The sequence below is a fragment of the Solanum stenotomum genome, chromosome 9 (assembly GCF_019186545.1).
Source record: "Solanum stenotomum isolate F172 chromosome 9, ASM1918654v1, whole genome shotgun sequence".
Classification (NCBI taxonomy): domain Eukaryota; kingdom Viridiplantae; phylum Streptophyta; class Magnoliopsida; order Solanales; family Solanaceae; genus Solanum; species Solanum stenotomum.
The window spans coordinates 57371872-57391903 of record NC_064290.1 but is presented as its reverse complement, the minus strand read 5'-3'; the positions used below and the strand labels follow the sequence as shown (position 1 = coordinate 57391903).

Below are 20032 nucleotides of genomic sequence, written 5' to 3'. Positions count from 1 at the left end.
CAGTCTATCTTAGTAATTTACGTATTTACTAATTATATACACGTCATACGTGTACATCATATCTATATTCTCATTAATATATATTTATAATATTATATTTATCGATTATTATTTTACCGAGCGAATATATATAGTATATTTGTTATTATTATTATTGTCACGACCCAAAAAATGGACGTGATGACACTCGTCTTAACCCACCAAGACAAGTCAGCCTAAAACTCAACCATTACAATAAAATGAGGAATTTTTTATAATAAACTCAAAAATACTCCTAAAATCTGGTTGTCACGTGTACAGGCCTCTAAAGTATTACAATTGAATCAAAAGAAAAATACAAGTCTCATATGACATTGTTTCAAGAGTAGAACAAGATCATAAACAGGAGTAAGAAGGTCTGCTGAGTTGACAAACAGCTACCTCACAAATCTCCAAGAAGCCTCGGAAAAGAAGAGAATATATCACAAAGGTCCGAGCTAGTAACCTACAAAAAAAATGTAGTAGCAAGGGGTGAGTATCAAACCACGCGGTACTCAACAAGTAAACCTCTAAACACAAGCTAAGGGGATAGAATACGGGTACTCCTTATACCCCAACTAAACCTCCACAACTACAACATGCATAAAATCAGCCCAACATAACAATTCACAATTCACATAGCACATATCTCAACAACAACACTCTAACAATTACATATCCTCAACAACAAGCTCAATATTCACCAATCAAAGTTCCACAGAAAGGCATTCACAAGATCAGCAAAACACAATATCAAGTTCACTAATGATAAATATGTGTAATGCAATGTCAAGTATAGTGATACATGTCTGACCTAGTAATACACACCCGCTGTCTCTCAGTCCAGGACCCATGGGGGACATATCTGTCCATGCATCCATCGCGGCGCGTGATACGACCTCGATAATAGTAACCATTGCGGCGCGCGATACGACCTCAATAATAGTAACTATTGCGGCACGCGATACGTCCCTCGAAAAATAGTATCCATCGCGGCGCGCGATACGTCCCTCGAAATGGTACATCCTCTTATCACATAACACTTATCACAACCATGTCTTAAAACCAATGCAAATGACATGTTCACACAAATAATGAAGAGATGACCATTTTCATAACAATACACAATTCACAACAATACAACCGTGATACAACATCAACAATGATTCAACAAGCCTTTCAGCCCGGTCTCAAACATCACACATCAACAATTAAACACATTGCCTTTTATTACCCCTTTTTCATCATTAGAAAATAATCAATATGTACAAGTCAACCCATCACCAAGTCTCATTACCCCCAAATACATATCACAAGGAAATACACGAATTCCATACACTTAACAAGGGTTTAGAAATCTACTTGCCTCAAATAGTTGAACAATCACTCCGGAACTTGATCTTTTCCCTTTCGTTGGACTTCTAAATCAATTCAAATAGATAATCACAATAAGAGTTTGAAGCAAACAACACCAATATTATTATAGGTTTAGCCTAGATCCAAAAACTCACTCAAATGTATAATCAAGCTCCTAATCTTGATACCAATTAGCATGTCAATTCTCATATTTTCCAAATTTCAAGTCAAGGATTAGGTTCCAACATCTCCAATATCATAAATATAATAATATTCATATTTAATTACCTATCTTAATATATATCAAATCTTGAATCATAATGTGATAACTATAGGAACATTCCTAAAATTTAAGCTAAGTTCCACCATCAGTAACCTCGACCACCAAACAAACAAAGAAGAAGAAGAAATGTATAAAACAATGAGGAAAACTACACAAAATTCATCCTCAATTATATTTAGATATCATTGTCCTGCAAATACCTAACTCATTATTACTTTCTTACTAAACTCTCTCAATTTGGCCGCAACAAAACAAATTGAAAGCAAAACCACAGTTATTTTATATGGTTCAAATCGTCCTTTACAACTAATTTGGCTACAAGTTTTATCTCTTCTATTTTACCCCAAAATAAAATCACATGTCACAATAATGATTCCATAATCAAGCCGTTGCCAACAACATCATTAGTAAGTAACCAGTTTTTACTTATAGAGCTAGTAATGGCATCACCAATCAACAATCATACTAGCAACAAATTAATATAATAATATAACTTATCATCCAACCATTAATATACTACTATTTTCCTATAACAATAATACAAAAACAAAATAAACCTGAGGTTTTACCTGAAGCACAAGTCACTTTTCTTGTGGCGTGAAACCGTGCCCTCCGCCTCTCTATGATTATGGACTAAAATGTTAAACCCTACTAACTTATTTTTAATGTATATGGTTTGAGTGACATGAGATAATAATTAAATTAAGGGCTTGACCCATTAACCACCAACTAAATAAATTAATTATTTAATAAATTTTGCCAATTAACTAATTGTAGTTATCGAATAGTTCAAAATTCTTAGACCAAGACCAACTTCACTGATGGATCAAAAATGATTCGTGGCAACTATCGAAAGGGATAAAACAATAATTTTGTGAAAATTTTCAAAAATGACCTTTCGGGTCATTACAATTATTATGTGTGTGAGTGTGGGTGGGGACTTGTGGAAGACTTTGAACTTTTTTTTCAACAAAAAGTCTTTGAGTTGATCTGGTGTAATTCGTCCTCCACTCATCCTTAAAAGTCACAAACCAAGGTATACTCTAAACTCTCAATCGAAATAACTTGTTCATTGTAAATATTTGAGGAGACTCGAATAGATGTGTGAGTATATTAGGTGAGATATAATTATGAACGAAGTTATTCGTGATAAGGTAAGAATGAATTGCATAGCAAACAAGATGAAAAAAAAAAGAGATTGAAATGATTCAAACATATAACAAAGAGATTTAAGGATGCGCAAATTAGGAGGTGTTGCATTACAGATAAATAATGATTAATTTGATTAATATTGAACTTGAAATAATCATTTTTTACTTTATTTATATAATATAATCTTTTTGACAAAAAAGATTCGAACTTCTGCACATATTGCATAGTGTTACGTACACGAACGTATAGTTTTGGAATTTATTATCTCAACCCATAAATCCATAAATTTACGTATAATTTATTTTACACTTGTAGTGACGAATCCCACACGCAAGATAATTGTTATCCTTTAAGTAACATCCATTTTACCTTTAATAATGTTTGATTGGAAGTCAAACTATATTTGACCAAATCCATATTTACCCATATTCTATTCCATATTCTATTTGGATGGATTGTAATTCAAACCATTTTTGCTCAATCCATACAAATCCGATCCAATCCAACCATTTGCCACCCCTAATCATAGGTGAAATGAGATAAATAACTCATTCAAATTCAAATAAGAGTTTAAAATTTCGAAATGTTAAATTAAGCTTCAAAAAAAAAAATATACGAAGTTTGAGACATTCAAGTCATATATTAGAAGTTTTGCTTGCACAAGTAATACGATGCAATTCTTTTCAATAAATTTGAAATTGATTCTAAAGCAGCTAAACTTGCAAACGTGTGATTCTTAAATGGACTTGAAAAAATCAATGGTGGGCCGAAATCCAAGACTGGACCCGGCCCAATTTGAAACTAGGTCTTCTCTACCCTTCTCTTAAACCCTAATTTACTTTCTTCATATAACCATTTCCTTTAACATCGCCGAGAGAGAGAGAGGAGAGAGAGAGACGGCGGCGAAATGGGTCGTGTGATCAGAGCACAACGTAAGGGAGCAGGGTCCGTCTTCAAGTCCCACACTCACCACCGGAAAGGCCCAGCCCGGTTCCGTTCACTCGACTTCGGCGAGCGTAATGGTTACCTGAAGGGTGTTATAACTGAGGTTATTCATGACCCAGGTAGGGGTGCTCCGCTAGCCCGTATCACTTTCCGTCATCCATTCCGTTACAAGCACCAGAAGGAGCTGTTCGTTGCGGCGGAGGGTATGTACACTGGGCAATTCGTTTACTGTGGGAAGAAGGCTACGCTCATGGTTGGCAATGTGCTACCACTTAGATCTATCCCTGAAGGAGCTGTTGTTTGCAATGTTGAGCATAAAGTTGGTGACCGTGGTGTTTTTGCAAGGTGCTCTGGTGATTATGCTATTGTTATCAGTCACAACCCCGATAATGGAACCACTAGGTATGCATAATCAGTTCTATTTCATCCTTTTTATAGCTTTTTGTTCAGTTTTTGGTAACTGCTGCTCTGTTTTTCTATCAATTTGAACATAGAACTGGTTTTCTTTTTAATTTAATCAGTAGAATCTCTACGTATGCATATCATAGATTCATCTTGATCTGTTACAGCTTGTTTGGTTTGTTGTAACCTATTGTATTGTACTGTGATATTAGATTAAATACAATATTTGTTTCGATTGTTATTTAAATTTTATTGTATTGTATCATTAAATTCATATAAAAGGTAATGACTCATTTTGTGTGAACGAACGACTGAAAACGAGACATCATACAACATGATTGAAACGATATGTGACAACCAGGATCCAAACTAGGTGTTAATGGTGCTTTTTCATTCTTTGGTTACTGTTGTTCTGACTTGCTTTTATAGTATTGGAACCTGGAAGTCTGCTTTATATTGTTATCATTAACTAAAAGTGGTTATACAACAAATGTGGTATCATAGAGGGTCACCCAAAATTAACTAGAGGTGTTTATAGTGCTACAATCGGATTACGTCTCGATGTGATGCCTGTGTTATCTGGTGTTTATGATGTTTTTCTCCTGTGATTTATTAGTTTTATGTGATGATGGAGTTGGTTTTTTGGGAAGATGCTTCAGTTTTTTATTAAATTTATTAGATCAAGCACCTATGTTGGCACCGACTTACGAATGTCTGGTCTTGCATTTTCTTTTCTATAACCATATCTTGAACCCTGCTTGAGACGCTGAATTTCAGTTTGTGCCCACACACTGTTGAAGGAAGATTGTGTCGTCCCATAGTTGTTCCATTTGAGAATGAAACTTGCTGTTTGAAAGGGGATTTTCTGCCAAGTTGTCCCCTTTAGGTTGAACCAGCCTCTGATAGTTTGGTCTCATCATGAACCTAAGTATATATCTTTTCCGGTGATGAGCTGATTATAGTACATTTGGCTCCCAACTACAGCAGTGCTTATTTTTTGTCTTCTTATCCTCAATGTGTTGTTGGGATTACATTCAAACTTTCCTTTGTTTAAGTGTTAATTTGATTCATTTACTTTTGGCAGGATTAAGCTTCCATCAGGATCCAAGAAGATTGTGCCAAGTGGGTGTCGTGCCATGATTGGTCAGGTAGCTGGAGGAGGACGTACCGAGAAGCCAATGCTCAAGGCAGGTAACGCATACCACAAGTACCGAGTAAAGAGGAACTGCTGGCCCAAGGTTCGTGGTGTTGCTATGAATCCCGTGGAGCATCCTCATGGTGGTGGTAACCATCAACATATTGGTCATGCAAGTACTGTCCGTCGGGATGCACCACCTGGGCAAAAGGTTGGTCTTATTGCTGCAAGGAGGACTGGTCGTCTTCGTGGTCAAGCCGCTGCCACTGCTGCTAAGGCTGACAAGGCTTAAAAAGTTTACCTTATCACTGTTTTTACGTATTTGTTTCCGGATCAGTCTTTTAAACTATTTGAGTGCTGAAATTATACTAAATTTTGGTGGGATATTTAGCAAGTTCTGTTTGAGAAATCCATATCTGGACAAGTTTACCATTTAACATTATGATTCATTTTGATTTTTGCTCCTAACTTTTCGTTTTCCGTCATATCATTATTCTGTCATGCTTAAGTTAACAGGAAAATTTCTCAACATTTTACGCTCTCAAAGCTATTAAACGATTTTTACACGAATCTATTTGTCCCCTTTTAATTAGCAGAATCTATTTTCAACTTCCACAACTGTGCATGTGATCAATTCATTTACTCAAACATTCTCTCTGCAAAACAAAACCAAATGCACTATACATGTTTATGAATTATGACATTAGTAGATGGTAATGAAAGGCTGAAAGTGCCAAATGAATTTTTTGTTGGAGACAATAATTTAGTAAACAATCCTCTCTTCTAGTTATATTGAAACTTATGAATCTTTTAAATTAATATTTGAGCAAATTAAACTATTGACTAAAGTTTTGTAAGTGATTATACATATTAGATAACAATTTAATGGTTTGCCTATAAGATTAAGCAATATATGAACAAACATTAAACTCGAGTCTAAAATTGTCCGAGGACTAATTTTTAAAAGATTATATTTGCATAAATGATACCTTAAAAAGAGCCCATGCAATCAGCGCCATATTATGGGCTACCATTTAGCCCATTGGACTGTTACTAGTAAGCCGACTTCACATTTTAAGAAGCAAAATCAACGAACAAAACTCCTTCTCTTCTAGAAATCTCTGTAAAACCCCAGGGTCTAAGAAATTTAGCCCCTTATGGCCTTGCGAGCGGCGACGGCAACGGCAACGGCAACGGCAACGGCTGTGGCGCCGCGAGGTTTACGTGCTCTATTATCTACCTTTTCCTCAAGCTTTCCGTTCAATACGCCTTCGAAGCAAGTTGAGAAGCCGCCACCAGCTGAACCATCCACCAATCTCTTCGTTTCTGGTATATTCCCGTTTCATTCATTTTCCTCAAAATTTACTCATTTCTGCTCACTTTTTTTCTAATTTTTAGTTATATTGCAGATTTTATGACTATGTTTTGTGACTCAGTCTTTTTTTTAAAATTTTTTATATATAGCTAACCATTGGTTTTAATTGATAGAATGAATATGCAATTTTGTTTGCATTTAGGTGCTTGCGTATATGTGATCTCGATTTTCAATATGTCATACTTACTTCAATGTTACCAGTTTCAGTAAATTTTTGGTTTAACAAATATAAAAATCATATTAGCACTCTAAAGCTACAGTTTTGCTATTTGTAAACATCTCGTTTGCATAAAAGCACAACGATTGTATATGTATATCGGTTAGATTATTATATATATATATAACTACTATGTAGATGTATCAATGATTTTATATCTGCATAAAATTTGAATTTGTATACAATTGAATCGAAATAAAACATTTGTATATAGCGAGAAAGAGAGAAAGGTAAAAGAGAACTAGTAGGGGAAGATATTTATTTGTATAAATATAAGTGTATAGGTAAAAAATATATGTATTTGTATTTGTATATACAGTTTTCTCTCGCTTTATACAAACACAAACACAATTTATATATTTGTGTTTGTAGAAAGTGAGAAGCGAGGGAGAGTAGCGAGCGAGATTTCTGGGGAGAGAGGCGAATTGCAAAGTGTTTGCTACGGATTAGAGAATTAAATGAAATTGTGGTTATAACATTTAATTTGAATTAATAGTTTGTTATTTTATACAATTTTAAAAAAAAACATGTCATAGTTACTCCACCACCTTCAATGGGAATAATCCTTTCTAAACAAGCAGATATTGTGGCATAATATGTTATGGATGCGTATGTTAAAATAATATGTTAAAATTTGTGTATCCTTAATTACAGATGTTCCAATACTTTACGGATGAATCATAAGAACCATAATATCTTTTTAGAAAATGTAAACTAATTGACACATTGTACTCTTTCTATAGGAGAGGAATCGAGTAGGAAAAAAGCTATGATCTTTTGCTATTAATAGATAGTATGTATATTTCTCTATCATGTAGGTGATAAATGAAATTAGTTTAGGTGAAAAGCAAGAATCTGTCTAGATTCTCTAAAATATAATCCATTGAATCAACAATTTGATTTGATTCATTTTTTTTGGAATTGCATAGCCTTAATTAGCTCTTTTGAGAAGTTTGTAGCTCAACATCTTGAACCCAATTTATCTCTGTCAATGATTTTTCCTATTGTTAGTTGTTAAAGTTAAGAAGTAAATAGTTCTTCGTTAACTATTAGAATTCTTGGATAAGTTGTGTCAAATTGGTTGAATGTTTGCGATGGAGATTTGCATAAACTGAAGCTTTCAGGCCCCGTGATTTTACAGCAAGCAACTTTTTATTTTTCAGAATAATTATGTCTTCTATCACACATTGTATTGTTAGTATCGTTAAAACATTTGTATGCTAGTTGCCTGTAATTTCTGTTCAGTACAATGTAATGGAAGTTGGAATGTTTTGAAACTTTTGTTTCAAATTGTGTATGTTCAATGTCACCGGGATCCTGAAATGATTCCTATGTTTGTCTAATTTCCAGGGCTTAGCAAACGTACTACCTCAGAAGGGCTTCGAGAAGCCTTTGTAAAACATGGGGAAGTGGTCCATGGTATGTTTTTACGTATCCTCATGCACACAAATTATGATAAGAATACATTTTAAAGGAAGTGTAATGATTGTATTATCTTTTGTTTTTGCAGCCAGAGTTGTGACTGATCGAGTATCTGGTTATTCTAAAGGTTTTGGGTTTGTTAGATATGCGACATTGGAAGATGCTGAAGCTGGTATAAAGGGCATGGATGGCCAGGTGAGTAATAATTAATAATATAGTTAGTCACTAGAGAGAAAATAACGTTACAGTAATGAATTGAGTAGTAAAATATTTAATAACTTTTACAAAATGATAACGATATGATGGGATGTGCTGAAATGGGTTTTGAACTTCTCAAATTTGTCTTCCTTTTTATAGGAAAATACTCTTTATCTTATAATGTTGTAAATGTGGTAAGCTTGAATATACTACAGGGGAACACAGTAACATTGAATTGCTAGGAATATTGAAATGATAGGAAAAGTTCTACACGGCCTCAAATTTATTAGTAACTTGAGATCAAGAATCCTACAAATTATAACTTAATAGCATATCTTTCAACCTTTTTTTATTAAGCGTAAGTCAGTTTCTTAGATTGTATCATTAGCGTTTCAGTAATTGTTACAAGTAAACATGTAATGTTTTATGTTGAATCTATGACCATATTTATCAAACCAAGATTGCAAGGTTGGATTGGACTTGCGCTGTAAAAAATAATGTCCTCATATTTCATATATTTGGTATTACATTTAGTCATGGATGCTTTAGTGAATATTAAGTCAGACATGTTACGATATTTGCTTTAGTGCTTTTCAATGCATGACTTTAGCATGTGGTTTCTTTCAAAAGAGAGAACACATTATGTGTACTTCTCAAACTCAGAAAGTTCATATATACTCACTGCACTAGTGTTCCTTAGCATGCACAAAGAGTTTTCAACTTAGCCTTTGATTGTTGAACTTGTTCTTTTTTTTTTTTTTTTTTTAAGTTGGAGCCATCACTGAATATGGTTTGTTAAAGAGAAATGAAAATCACTTTCTGATCTAATAATTCATGTTGCACATAAATTAAGCACTCCTTCAATATTCATACTTTATAGATAGCTTCATGAAGAGAATAAATTGAGGTTTGGTTAGACTTTTTTTATATGAATCTTTGATATGTGTTACTTGTGCCGAGGATCTTTCGGAAACAACCTCTTTACCTCCACGAGGTAGGGACAAGGGGTAAGGTCTGCGTACACTCTATCCTCCCTAGACTTTACTTGTGGGATTTTTCTTGAACTTAGGATCTTTCGAAAACAACTTTTCTACCTTCACGAGGTAGGGACTAGGGGTAAGGTTTGTGTACACTCTTCTCTGTGTATGTTATCGTTATATAGATAGCTTCATGAACTTCCTTTCCTTATCCTAGGAATGCAACAGTAACCTTATCTTGTCTATGATGAAGGTCTTAACTTGCTTCAGGAAAGTGGAGAGATAGTAACTCCTAGTTCTCATAGGTGCCGTGGGGTCTCAAGGCTGAATTTTGTAAAACAGAGCCTATTTGGATTGCCTTTTCAGTTTTTAATTATAAGTCAATTCTAACTTATGCCTTTTGGCTTATATTTGTCATTTTAGCTTAACACTAAGTGCTTTTCAGCACTTTCGTAACTTATCCAAACACTACAAAATTGCTTAAAAGTTATTTTAGTTTAAACGCACTTGTGTTAAGCTAATCCAAACAGGCTCTAAAGTCTCACTAACTTGGTCCATTGGCAAACATAGTATTTTCATGAGATTCAAAAAAATCCTCTAATGCTCTCGTGTGTCTAGGGGATCAAACAATATAATATGTACACACATAAAAAAGGTTTTTTCCACTTGCACACAGTACAATTTTTCGACAAGGGAATTCAATTGAACCCCCTTTGATAAATGTGGCTCTGGAGTGTTTTTGTGGTCTACTTTCTTGTTTTTCAATTGATCATTTGATTCTCAAGGTGCCAGTAGATGGTCATTGGTGATATGCTCTTGAAAGATACTTGGTCTTGAAGAATTAAAATAAATTCATTACTCATGTTTGTCTTTTTTCCTATCTGTTTTGCAGTTTCTTGATGGATGGGTTATCTTTGCCGAGTACGCAAGACCAAGACCACCACCTCCCTCAATGCAGAACAATAATACAACACCTGGATATGGCAATTACAATTCATCATCATATGGCAGTCAGTGAACTGTGGCTTCCATCTTACAAGGAGGGATTTTTGGATTATGACACTTCATTGGTGTATACTAAACACTTTCTCTCATTTAAGGATGTAAAATTTCTGTCATAGATAAAACTTGGATATGATAATATGTTTGAAGCTTAATCTTTTATGAAAAAGACTTGGTACTTTTCATAGCATTTGTGTTTCACTACTCATTTTGTTAAAGCACAAAAAATCTTTCCATTTTTGTGTTCATTTGGGCAGAATTGAAGTTATTTAAGTGTGAAGAAGATTGATTTTGACATTATGACATATAGATTGAGATTTACATGTGCTTTTGCCTCGAGTTCCAATTGGCATCCAATCCATAAATATCTAGTAAGAAGCAGGACATGCAAGTTATTAAATTAAATAAATGTTTTGTCTCTTTCAAAGATTTGTATGGTTCTATAGGAGAAATTAATGTTGTTTTCTTGTTACTTGATACTAGATCTTTCTTCCTATTTATTCATTGTTTTTGACACCATGAGTGGACTTTGGTTTAATCCTAATTACTCCATCTGTTTCAATTTGCTTATTTGATTAGACACAAAGTTTAATAAAATAAATTAGTCCTTGGAACTTTATAGTTAAAACTAGAGTTATGTTGAATCTTGTTGTCTTAAATATGTCATATGCAAATTGAAATTAATGAATAGTCAAAAAAATGAAAGTCATATTTTTAAGCGAATTGAAAAGAAGAATAAAATAAGAATGGAGTACTAGTATTGGTCACATGTGGCTAAAGATGATTCATTTTTGTTAGAATGTATGTAGTAGGATGTTGCCTTCATTCACAAGTAAACTTGATGTTTGCCATTGAGAGTAACTAATCGTTTCTGATTTCTCATTTAAAGAAAAACAAGTGGTTTGCTCCATTTAACCCATGTGGCACTCACTATGGTGTGTCATTGTAATTGATAGGTATGGGTCTTCAATAAATTACTTACTAAATTTGGTTGGTTACTCGCTGCCTATTTCAATTTATTTGATATTGTTTGAATAGATACAAAATTGAAAAAGAATGTTTATAAAAATATATGCTCCAAAACAAGGTGGATTATATTTATTTATGTGACATTAGTGTTATTGCCTGCATCTGGGGGAATTTTGTCCACGTTATACATACTTTGTTGGCTTGTATCCAATCAGTTAATCAATTAGTTTATTTGATGGCTTCTAGAAGTGTTGGATGTGTCATTATACCATTCTTTGATAAAATTCAATCATGTTTTATTTTGAATGTATGGACATTAACATAGATATCCACTTACCAATGTTGTGATGTCCTGTAATGCATAAATTCAAATTAATTTGTGAATTATAATTTTCTTTCTTATTTGATGTTTGTGTATTTCAATTATGAATCATAATTTTTTTCAATATGTTTCAATAAAAAAGTCATTACAAATAATTTAATTTTAAACTACTTGTTTTATGTATAATAAAACAATTTTTCATCACACAAATATTAATAATCCATTATAGACCACGAATAAGTTCTCTTTGTTGAGCTTATCGTTAAATAGTAAGATGTTTATTATGTAGAGCCTCCAATTCGTGATTGAGAAAGGAGAAAAAGTCTTATGAAACGAACAAGCGCTAAGAAAAGAGAATTGACCTCGATCTTATCCTACTCATTCTTCTTTTTCTGTTCTTGACCCTAAGCGCCAATCAAGTATTAGTTTTTGAGTTTTTTATTAATAAATTTTATGTCCAGTCAAATACTGTTACGAAATTAATAAGGAGTAAAGAAGGATAGAGGTGGAAGTTGAGAAAAAAACAAGAATGGGGTGGGGAGACCAAAGACAATAACCACCAACTACTTTTGGGTCCCTTTATTATAACTCCAAGATTTAATAGTTAGCCTTTAAATACAAAGCTTAATACAAAATTCCTAATTCTCTTGTTACCCAAAAAAATAAACATGAAGTTCCTTTTGGAACTAATGGCTTGTTGTGGTTGTTCTTCTCGTTTGCCCCCACTTGAAGACAACGGGCCTCTCGTTCCTGGCCCGGCCCAGCCCACTAATCGTAAAAACAGGAGACGAAGGAGAGGTAGAGGTGGACCAACGAGTTCGGTTGGTTCAGTACCTAATAATTGGAGGCCCTCACTTTCGGCCATTTCAGAAGACAACGCTCTGCCACCTAGAAATGTGAAGAGAAAAGTCATAACTACTTCCCCACCGGCCACTAAACCCCGTCGTCGTAGTTGCGAGGAAACTAGGTATGAAAATTTTATTTAAAAGTTTAAATTGTTAGAAATAATATATTAAATTTTATCTTCAACAAGTGAAACGTGTTTATGATGATGACAATAGATGATTGCGAAATTTGAACTAAGAACCTCTATAAGTTATGATAATTTTAGAGCAAATTAAACCCGTTTTTTCCTTCTTCTTTTTTTATATCAGTAAAATCATTCAATTTTGTGTTATATATTTTAGAAAATTACTATTACCGAAAAATGTAAACTAAGATCCTTATTAGCATTTCAAATCCTAATTTATATTCCTCGCTATAAATATAGAGTTTTAGCAAAAGTTATTGAGGTTATCTTGACTCGTAGTACCTAATATTGTAGCGATCTCCCCGCAGGGAGTTTGAAGAAAAACAAATTATTGCAGTAATTCTAAAACTTAAAATTTAAGTAAATGTTATTGAGTTTTAAGGAATTTTTAGTAAGCTATTATTATGCAAGAGAGTATAATTAGTTGATACTGCAACAAATTTGTTGTGCTTTTTCAAGTTGTTTTTTATATCTCTGTATATATATTTTGAATCTCCTTAATGATAATTCTGATTTCACCACTCACGGTTTCATTTTTATCTTACTAATACTTTTGCAGGAGAATTCCAGTTTCAGCCTTGGCGCCAGCTTTCTCCCCAACTCCTTTTTTATTTTAATTCCTCTGTAACCTTTTTTTTGGGGGTGGGTGGTGGGTGGGGCTTGTACGTAGTTATGATGAACATGTATCATGTATGCATATTGTACTGTAAATGTTCTATATTATTATCTCTTTTTATCTTGTTAATTACCACTTGTGAACTTCCCCTTTTTTTTCTGAATTGCGATGCGAGTAAAAGCCTATTTGCAAATACTCTCTCGATGTTTGTCTAGTTTTGACTTGACACGAAAATTAATAAAGTAAGAAGATATTTGAATCTTATAACCATAAACTAAAGATAAAAGATTAAAATTAATTCTGACTTGTTAGTCCTTTGACTTAGTGAGTTAACAAATTGGTCCTTCTTATAGGATAGTACTCAAATTACGGACTATTTCGAATCTTGCATCAAAGTCATGTCCCAATGCCCACTTGGGAATTTGAGTAAGAAAAGAGGTCGTAACCACATTATTAAATTCGTCTAATTGTATCAAACTTTGAGATTGACGAAGATTGTACTCCATCCTCAAACACAACGTCATGTCACATTACACACATCCAACATTGACTTCCAAACACAAATAATCCAATAAACTCAGATGATCAACCTAACTTGTGGAAATCAAACTCTTTACTTTAATTAAAAGAATTTTAAAAGATTGTTGGACCTCCCTAATACAAAAATATTAAATCAGTATGATATAGAAAAACTATGAAAAAAGAGAAGTAATACAAAAATTTCAAGCATTCTATCAGTAAACTTAGGTACATCTCTCGATCTTCAAAAAAACTTATAGTTATAAAAAATAAGTGTACTTGTGTTAATATGTTATGAACCAGCTTGCCTCAGCCCAAGAATGATACCTATATATACGGATGTCACACAACTAGTTATTGGACCGAGAAGAAGCAACAAAACTGAAATGCCTGCCTATTTTAGGGGGGAGTGTGCCGTTTTCTTTGTTTGGGGTTTGCGCTATTTTTGGTAATGTATTTACCAGACGTTAAACAAGCCATTTTATGATACAATGGATGGATTGCGAGAAGGTGAAGCAAAATCCGGGGTGGTAGCTTAAATGGACGTCTCATCCAGGAAAAAGGACAAATATACTTCCGAACTATCGTAAATGGTATACAGATACCGTTAGTCATATTTTGGGACATTTGTGCCCCTGCCTTCCAAAAACTAGAGCATATATATCCTTTATACTAACCGACATGCATGTGTCATAATCTTATCCACCAACCCGACATTTGTTAAATATCGGATTGACGGATAAGATTGCGCCACATATCCCTATTTAGTCTTTCGTTAGAGTGAAGATCATATATGCTCTAGTTTTTTGATGGCAGGGGCACCAATGTCCCAAGAGTATGACGAAGGATATCTGCATACCATTACGATAGTTCGGAGGTATATTTGTCATTTTTCCCAATTTGATTCGTTAATCCATTTTGTCGTAACAACACTTTGTCATCATCCTCAATTTACTACGTTTTAAGTTTCATATATACTCAGCCACTATCTAAACTTTCACCTGATTGGCTATGTACGACTAAAATGAAAAGAAGAACAAACAAATAAACATAAAACCTAATTGATTTATATGGAACCAAATTTAATTCATCTGACTATTTTAAAGAAGAACTAATATGGATGGAATTTGAAAAGACGGCCTTAAAATAGGCAATATCGTGCAAATAATCTAGGGAATCCGTGCAAAAAGGCTCTTTGTCTCTTCGACTCGTTAAGAACACTATATTTCGTTTTTTGCAAGGGTAATCGGCCCTCTACATTGTGGTAAATATTTATTGGGAAAATTGTATATAATAGCAAACTATTAATTCAAATTAAATGCTATAAATATAGTTTGATTTAATTGTATCCCATAACAAACTATTGCTATTTAACCCCTCTCCTGGTGAATCTCACTCGCCACTCTCGTTCTCTCCCTCGCCTCTCTCGTTTTTTATACAAATGCAAGTGTATAAAGTGCGTTTGTGTTTGTATAAAGCGAGAGAAAATTGAATATATACATATATTTTCGTTCCCCTCTCTCCCCTCTCCCAAATCTCGCTCACCACTCTCCCAGATCTCGCTCTCTCACTCACCTCTCTCACTTTATACAAAAACCGCAAATTGTATAAAATGCGTTTGTGTTTGTATAAAGCGAGAGAAAATTGTATATATACATATATTTTCATTCCCCTCTCTTCCCTCTCTCCCCTCTCCTAGATCTCACTCGCCACTCTCCCAAATCTCGCTCTCTCACTTCCCTCTCTCACTTTATACAAAAACGCAAATGTATAAAATGCGTGAAAATTGTATATATACATATATTTTTGTTCTCCTCTCTCCCCTCTCCCAGATCTCTCTCGCCACTCTCCCAGATCTCACTCGCCACTCTCCCAGATCTCGCTTGCTCACTCGCCTCTCTCACTTTATACAATTGATCTTTTTGTATATGTATACCAAAGCAGGTTATACAACTGCTTTCTTTTGTATATGTATAGCGAAATATACATATTTATGTTTGCTATGAAGCGCAATTATGCAAAGTTTGCTATAGCATACAAATATAAATTTTGTGTTTGTTATATGTGAAAGTTGCTCATATTTATTTGTATGGAGTGTCTACACCAAATTGATGTAAAATATTCTACATGCATGCCATTAGGCCCACTATTCTGAAAAAATGTTTTGCTAATTTTGAAAAGAAATTGATTAAGTAAGAGAAATGCATTTAAAAGTCATGAATTTGAAACAATTTAATTAATCAAAATCAAGTGAAGACTTTATCAAAATATTTGAATTAAGTGATAAAAATGAATTGAGAGTTAATAAATGAAATACATTAACAAAGTAAATCAACCAAAAAAAAAAAAAGTTCATCTTTTGAGAAGTTCGACTAAGTTATAACAATAGCAAGTATTGCAATAACTAATTACAACCAAATATAAGCAAGAGAAAGAATGGATCTAGGCTTTCTTAGCCCAAATTCCCTGCTGTCCAAAAAAATGAGGAATTGACACAGACATACAACTTTTATAGTTTTTTTCTTTTAATCATGTGCAATCAATCCGCATTAGTTAAGGAGACGTGGGATTATTTTTTCTTCCTTGTTTTTAACTCCTATAATTAAAAAAGTTAGCTTTTCAATTTCTTTAAATTCTCAAACTCAACTTTATTTAACCGTCTGTTTAAAAAAAATATTAACGCAATTTACAGAAACATAAAGATATATTTGATTGTAATTTTATGAATTATTTTTTTTCTTCCAATCAAGAATAATTAGTTTATTAAAAAATCAATTGCCTACTTTTAAGAAGTGAAATATATATATTTATATATCAATTAACCCATTAAAAAAAGGTTACACTAACTTTTAAGGAATGCTTTTTTTAAAATTCTTTAAATAACTAATTATTAAAAGATTGTGACTACTTTTAAGGTAAGAAAATGTATTATTAATGCTCTAACGTGTATTAATTAACACATAATCAATAATAATTAATCAACTAATATTAAATGGCATTTTATTAGAAACTGTAAATACATATGCATAAATCATACAATAATTAAAGTTGTGATTGCATAATGTATACATAAAAAAAGTATATGTATACACAAAAAAATATTTATAAAAATAGACGTGTAAATTTTATTAATGTATACAACAATTGTAGCATGTATACATAAACTTTATATTGCATACATAAGAATACTACCATCAATTATACGTATTACTATAATGAATACAAGAATGAGATTAATATGATACATATATAAATTAAATTTTATTCATTAATTGTACATGTGATTTTGTTTATGTATACGGTAACTGCACTATGTATACATTGGCTCGTATTCATCTGTGTATTCATTGATTTGTATTCACATAATAAATTTGTATACTTTAATTTAAATTGAGATTGGAATTCATTGGTATACATTGGGTTGTATTCATCAAAATCAACATTCTAATTTTTTACGAGGATCTTAAGAGAATCTTTCTTACCCATGAATTGAGAACAAAAATTTCAAAATATTATAACTTGAATTTTCGCCAAAAAAAGTTTCAAAAACTTTAGTTCCACAAATCACGAAATTTCAAAATTAATGGGGCAAGAAATGCTACATAATTATATATTAAAAGATTTTTTTGGAAGGATCAATCGATAAGCATACAATTATATCATTGACAAAGTGAATTAAGGAGAATAAGAGAAAATTTAGAAGAGAAGCAAATATACATATGAAAAGGATTTTACAAAGAAAACAAAAAAAAGTTGAAAAACCTAAATTTTCGCAAAAACACAATTGAAAAAACTTCAATTCCACAAATCATGAAATTCAACAATTAATTGGACAAGAACAAGATTGTATATAAAGGTGATTTTTAAAAGTATTCATGAAAAAACATATTGTTATATCTGATTTTCATAAACAGATTGAATTTAGGAGAGGAATTGAAAATTACGGAGAGAATCAAATATATGTATGAAAAGAATTCTCAAAAGAGAAAAAGGAGACGAAAAGGAGAAGAACTTTATTTTAAAACGGTTGACAAAATAAAAAAAGAGATAAAATAGGGATAATAAAATAATAATTTTTTTCTTTTCAAGAAAAAGAAGAAGAAGCAATCAAACGTGTGTTTAGAGAAAAATAAGGAGAACAAAAAAACATTTTTTAAGAAAAAGAAAAATAACTATTGAATGCCAAATAAATGAAACAAAGTCTTTTTTCTTGCTAAAAAAATTAAAAATGAACTATTTATTGTTAATTTAGTCTATAAGGTGCTATGCTGTGCCATTTTGTCCAAAATGTGAATCTGCCCAAACTTGGAGTCTTAACCCAATCATCATTGTATACTTGTTGTGTATCGTCTCTCTTTGAACTTGTATAATAGCTTCTATAAATTTGTGTACTTGCTTCCCTTTTTATCTTTCGTTCAATTCGGCAGAGTCAAATACAGATGTTGGATTTTATTCCAACGAAATGAAAAAAAGGGAGTCACAATAGATTCATATGGGAAATCATGCACACGCAAAAGAAAGAAAGATTTTTTATTTGATAAAGATCCTAATCAAGTAGTAATTTCGTCTTAGGGTGAAGGAAATTATGACATAAAAATTGCCTAATCTAATCGATATCTCTAAGGTTCACATTTAACTTTTATTACATACAAAACTAATTCATGTATGGATGACAATGTAGCGGGACAGATACAGGGTGGGGTTGATTTAAGGCTATGCGAAATGGGGTAGGTTTAAGGCTATGCCAGGTGGGGTTGATTTAAGGCTATGCGAGATGGGGTAGGTTTAAGGCTATGCGGGGTGGGTGAAAATGGATTTTTTAAAACTAATGGATAGCGGGGCAGGTTGCAGGTATATGTAGTTTTATGTGAGTTCAAATTTAATTTTAACTTTTTACATGTTATAAGAGGGATAAAGCATTATGTATTAAGATAATTTTTCTAAAGCTACTAAAATAAAAAATAATACAATTTCTTATATGTTTCATAATTAACCTCTAAAAAATAAATTTTTGAGTCACTTCCTATTAAATTGATACAACTTAATAAAAAAATGAACTTATTTTTATGAATTTTATTCTAGTATCAAACTTAACTAGAAAAAAAATATTAAAAAATTGCGGAGCGGGTTCATACAGGATGGGCTGGGGCGGATTGAAAATAAAAATTTTTTATGTGAGGCGGGACAAAATGGACTACGAATTTTACAGGTTAAGCTCAACTCGCACCCCCCTATTATCATCCCTGATGCATGTTGAAGGTTGTGGGTCAGGAGAAAGGACCGGATCAATAACAAATTTGGTCCCATTGGACCAACTCTTGTCTCATTTTGGGTCCAAACAAAATGGGATGAAGGACCAATTTCATCCATGTTGTGCTACTTATAATTATCTTTTATTCTCACGTAAAACATTTCATATATCGATGTTCATCAAATAACTAAAATAATTTATAGTTATTATTTTGTTTTCCTAGTTAAAAATGCAAGCTTGTATCATCTTGAATTTTTTTTTCTTTATTAACATATGTTGAATCAAACTAGTTCTTCTTTTATTAGTGTACATTAATGAGAGGGGATTCAAAGTTCTCAAAATAACTAATTAGCGATTACCTTTTGATTCACTTTTCATTCTCCCTTAAATAAATAACGCATTTTAGCTCAAATTTTTCTATATGTATACAATATTAATTGCAAGATATCATTATCAAAGACATTGTCATTGATTTTAAGAATATTATAATAATAATAATGTGTACGTTTTCATTTCCACGTAGCCAATTCATATATCTTTCATCAGTTTGACAATAAGCACGTACATATCTTTTCAATTAATTATACATATTTAATAAGTAAGCCGTCTATATAGTTAGGATACAAGAATTAATGAAAGCTATATACATATCTTTTCAATTAATTATTTTTTAAAAAAGTAAATTCCTTAATTTATTATAAATAAATATTTTATTAGTGGGGAATATTTACACCAAAACTTTACACTTTTCTAATTTCTACTCTTAATAAATTTATTTATTTATTCTCGTCTTGTTTACCTTCTTTTAATTATAAAATAACTATATATATATATATATATATA

At 32.3% G+C, this 20032-nt stretch overlaps 3 protein-coding genes across 3 annotated transcripts; all 3 read left to right on the top strand.

The window, feature by feature from the left end:
* Nucleotides 1-3652: 3652 nt before the first annotated feature.
* Nucleotides 3653-5682, top strand: LOC125876210 (60S ribosomal protein L8-like). Its single transcript, XM_049557326.1, has 2 exons — nt 3653-4156; nt 5241-5682. The coding sequence occupies exons 1-2, from the start codon at nt 3717-3719 to the stop codon at nt 5581-5583; spliced, it is 783 nt and encodes a 260-aa protein (XP_049413283.1). The 5' UTR covers nt 3653-3716; the 3' UTR covers nt 5584-5682.
* A 709-nt stretch (nt 5683-6391) lies between these two features.
* On the top strand, nt 6392-10690 carry LOC125877809 (organelle RRM domain-containing protein 2, mitochondrial). The gene is made up of 4 exons (XM_049559076.1): nt 6392-6620; nt 8234-8302; nt 8394-8500; nt 10373-10690. Exons 1-4 carry the CDS (start codon nt 6449-6451, stop codon nt 10496-10498), a joined length of 474 nt encoding a protein of 157 aa, XP_049415033.1. The 5' UTR covers nt 6392-6448; the 3' UTR covers nt 10499-10690.
* Nucleotides 10691-12405: 1715 nt separating this feature from the next.
* Nucleotides 12406-13548, top strand: LOC125877716 (uncharacterized). The gene is made up of 2 exons (XM_049558944.1): nt 12406-12740; nt 13363-13548. The coding sequence occupies exons 1-2, from the start codon at nt 12442-12444 to the stop codon at nt 13418-13420; spliced, it is 357 nt and encodes a 118-aa protein (XP_049414901.1). The 5' UTR covers nt 12406-12441; the 3' UTR covers nt 13421-13548.
* Nucleotides 13549-20032: the final 6484 nt, after the last annotated feature.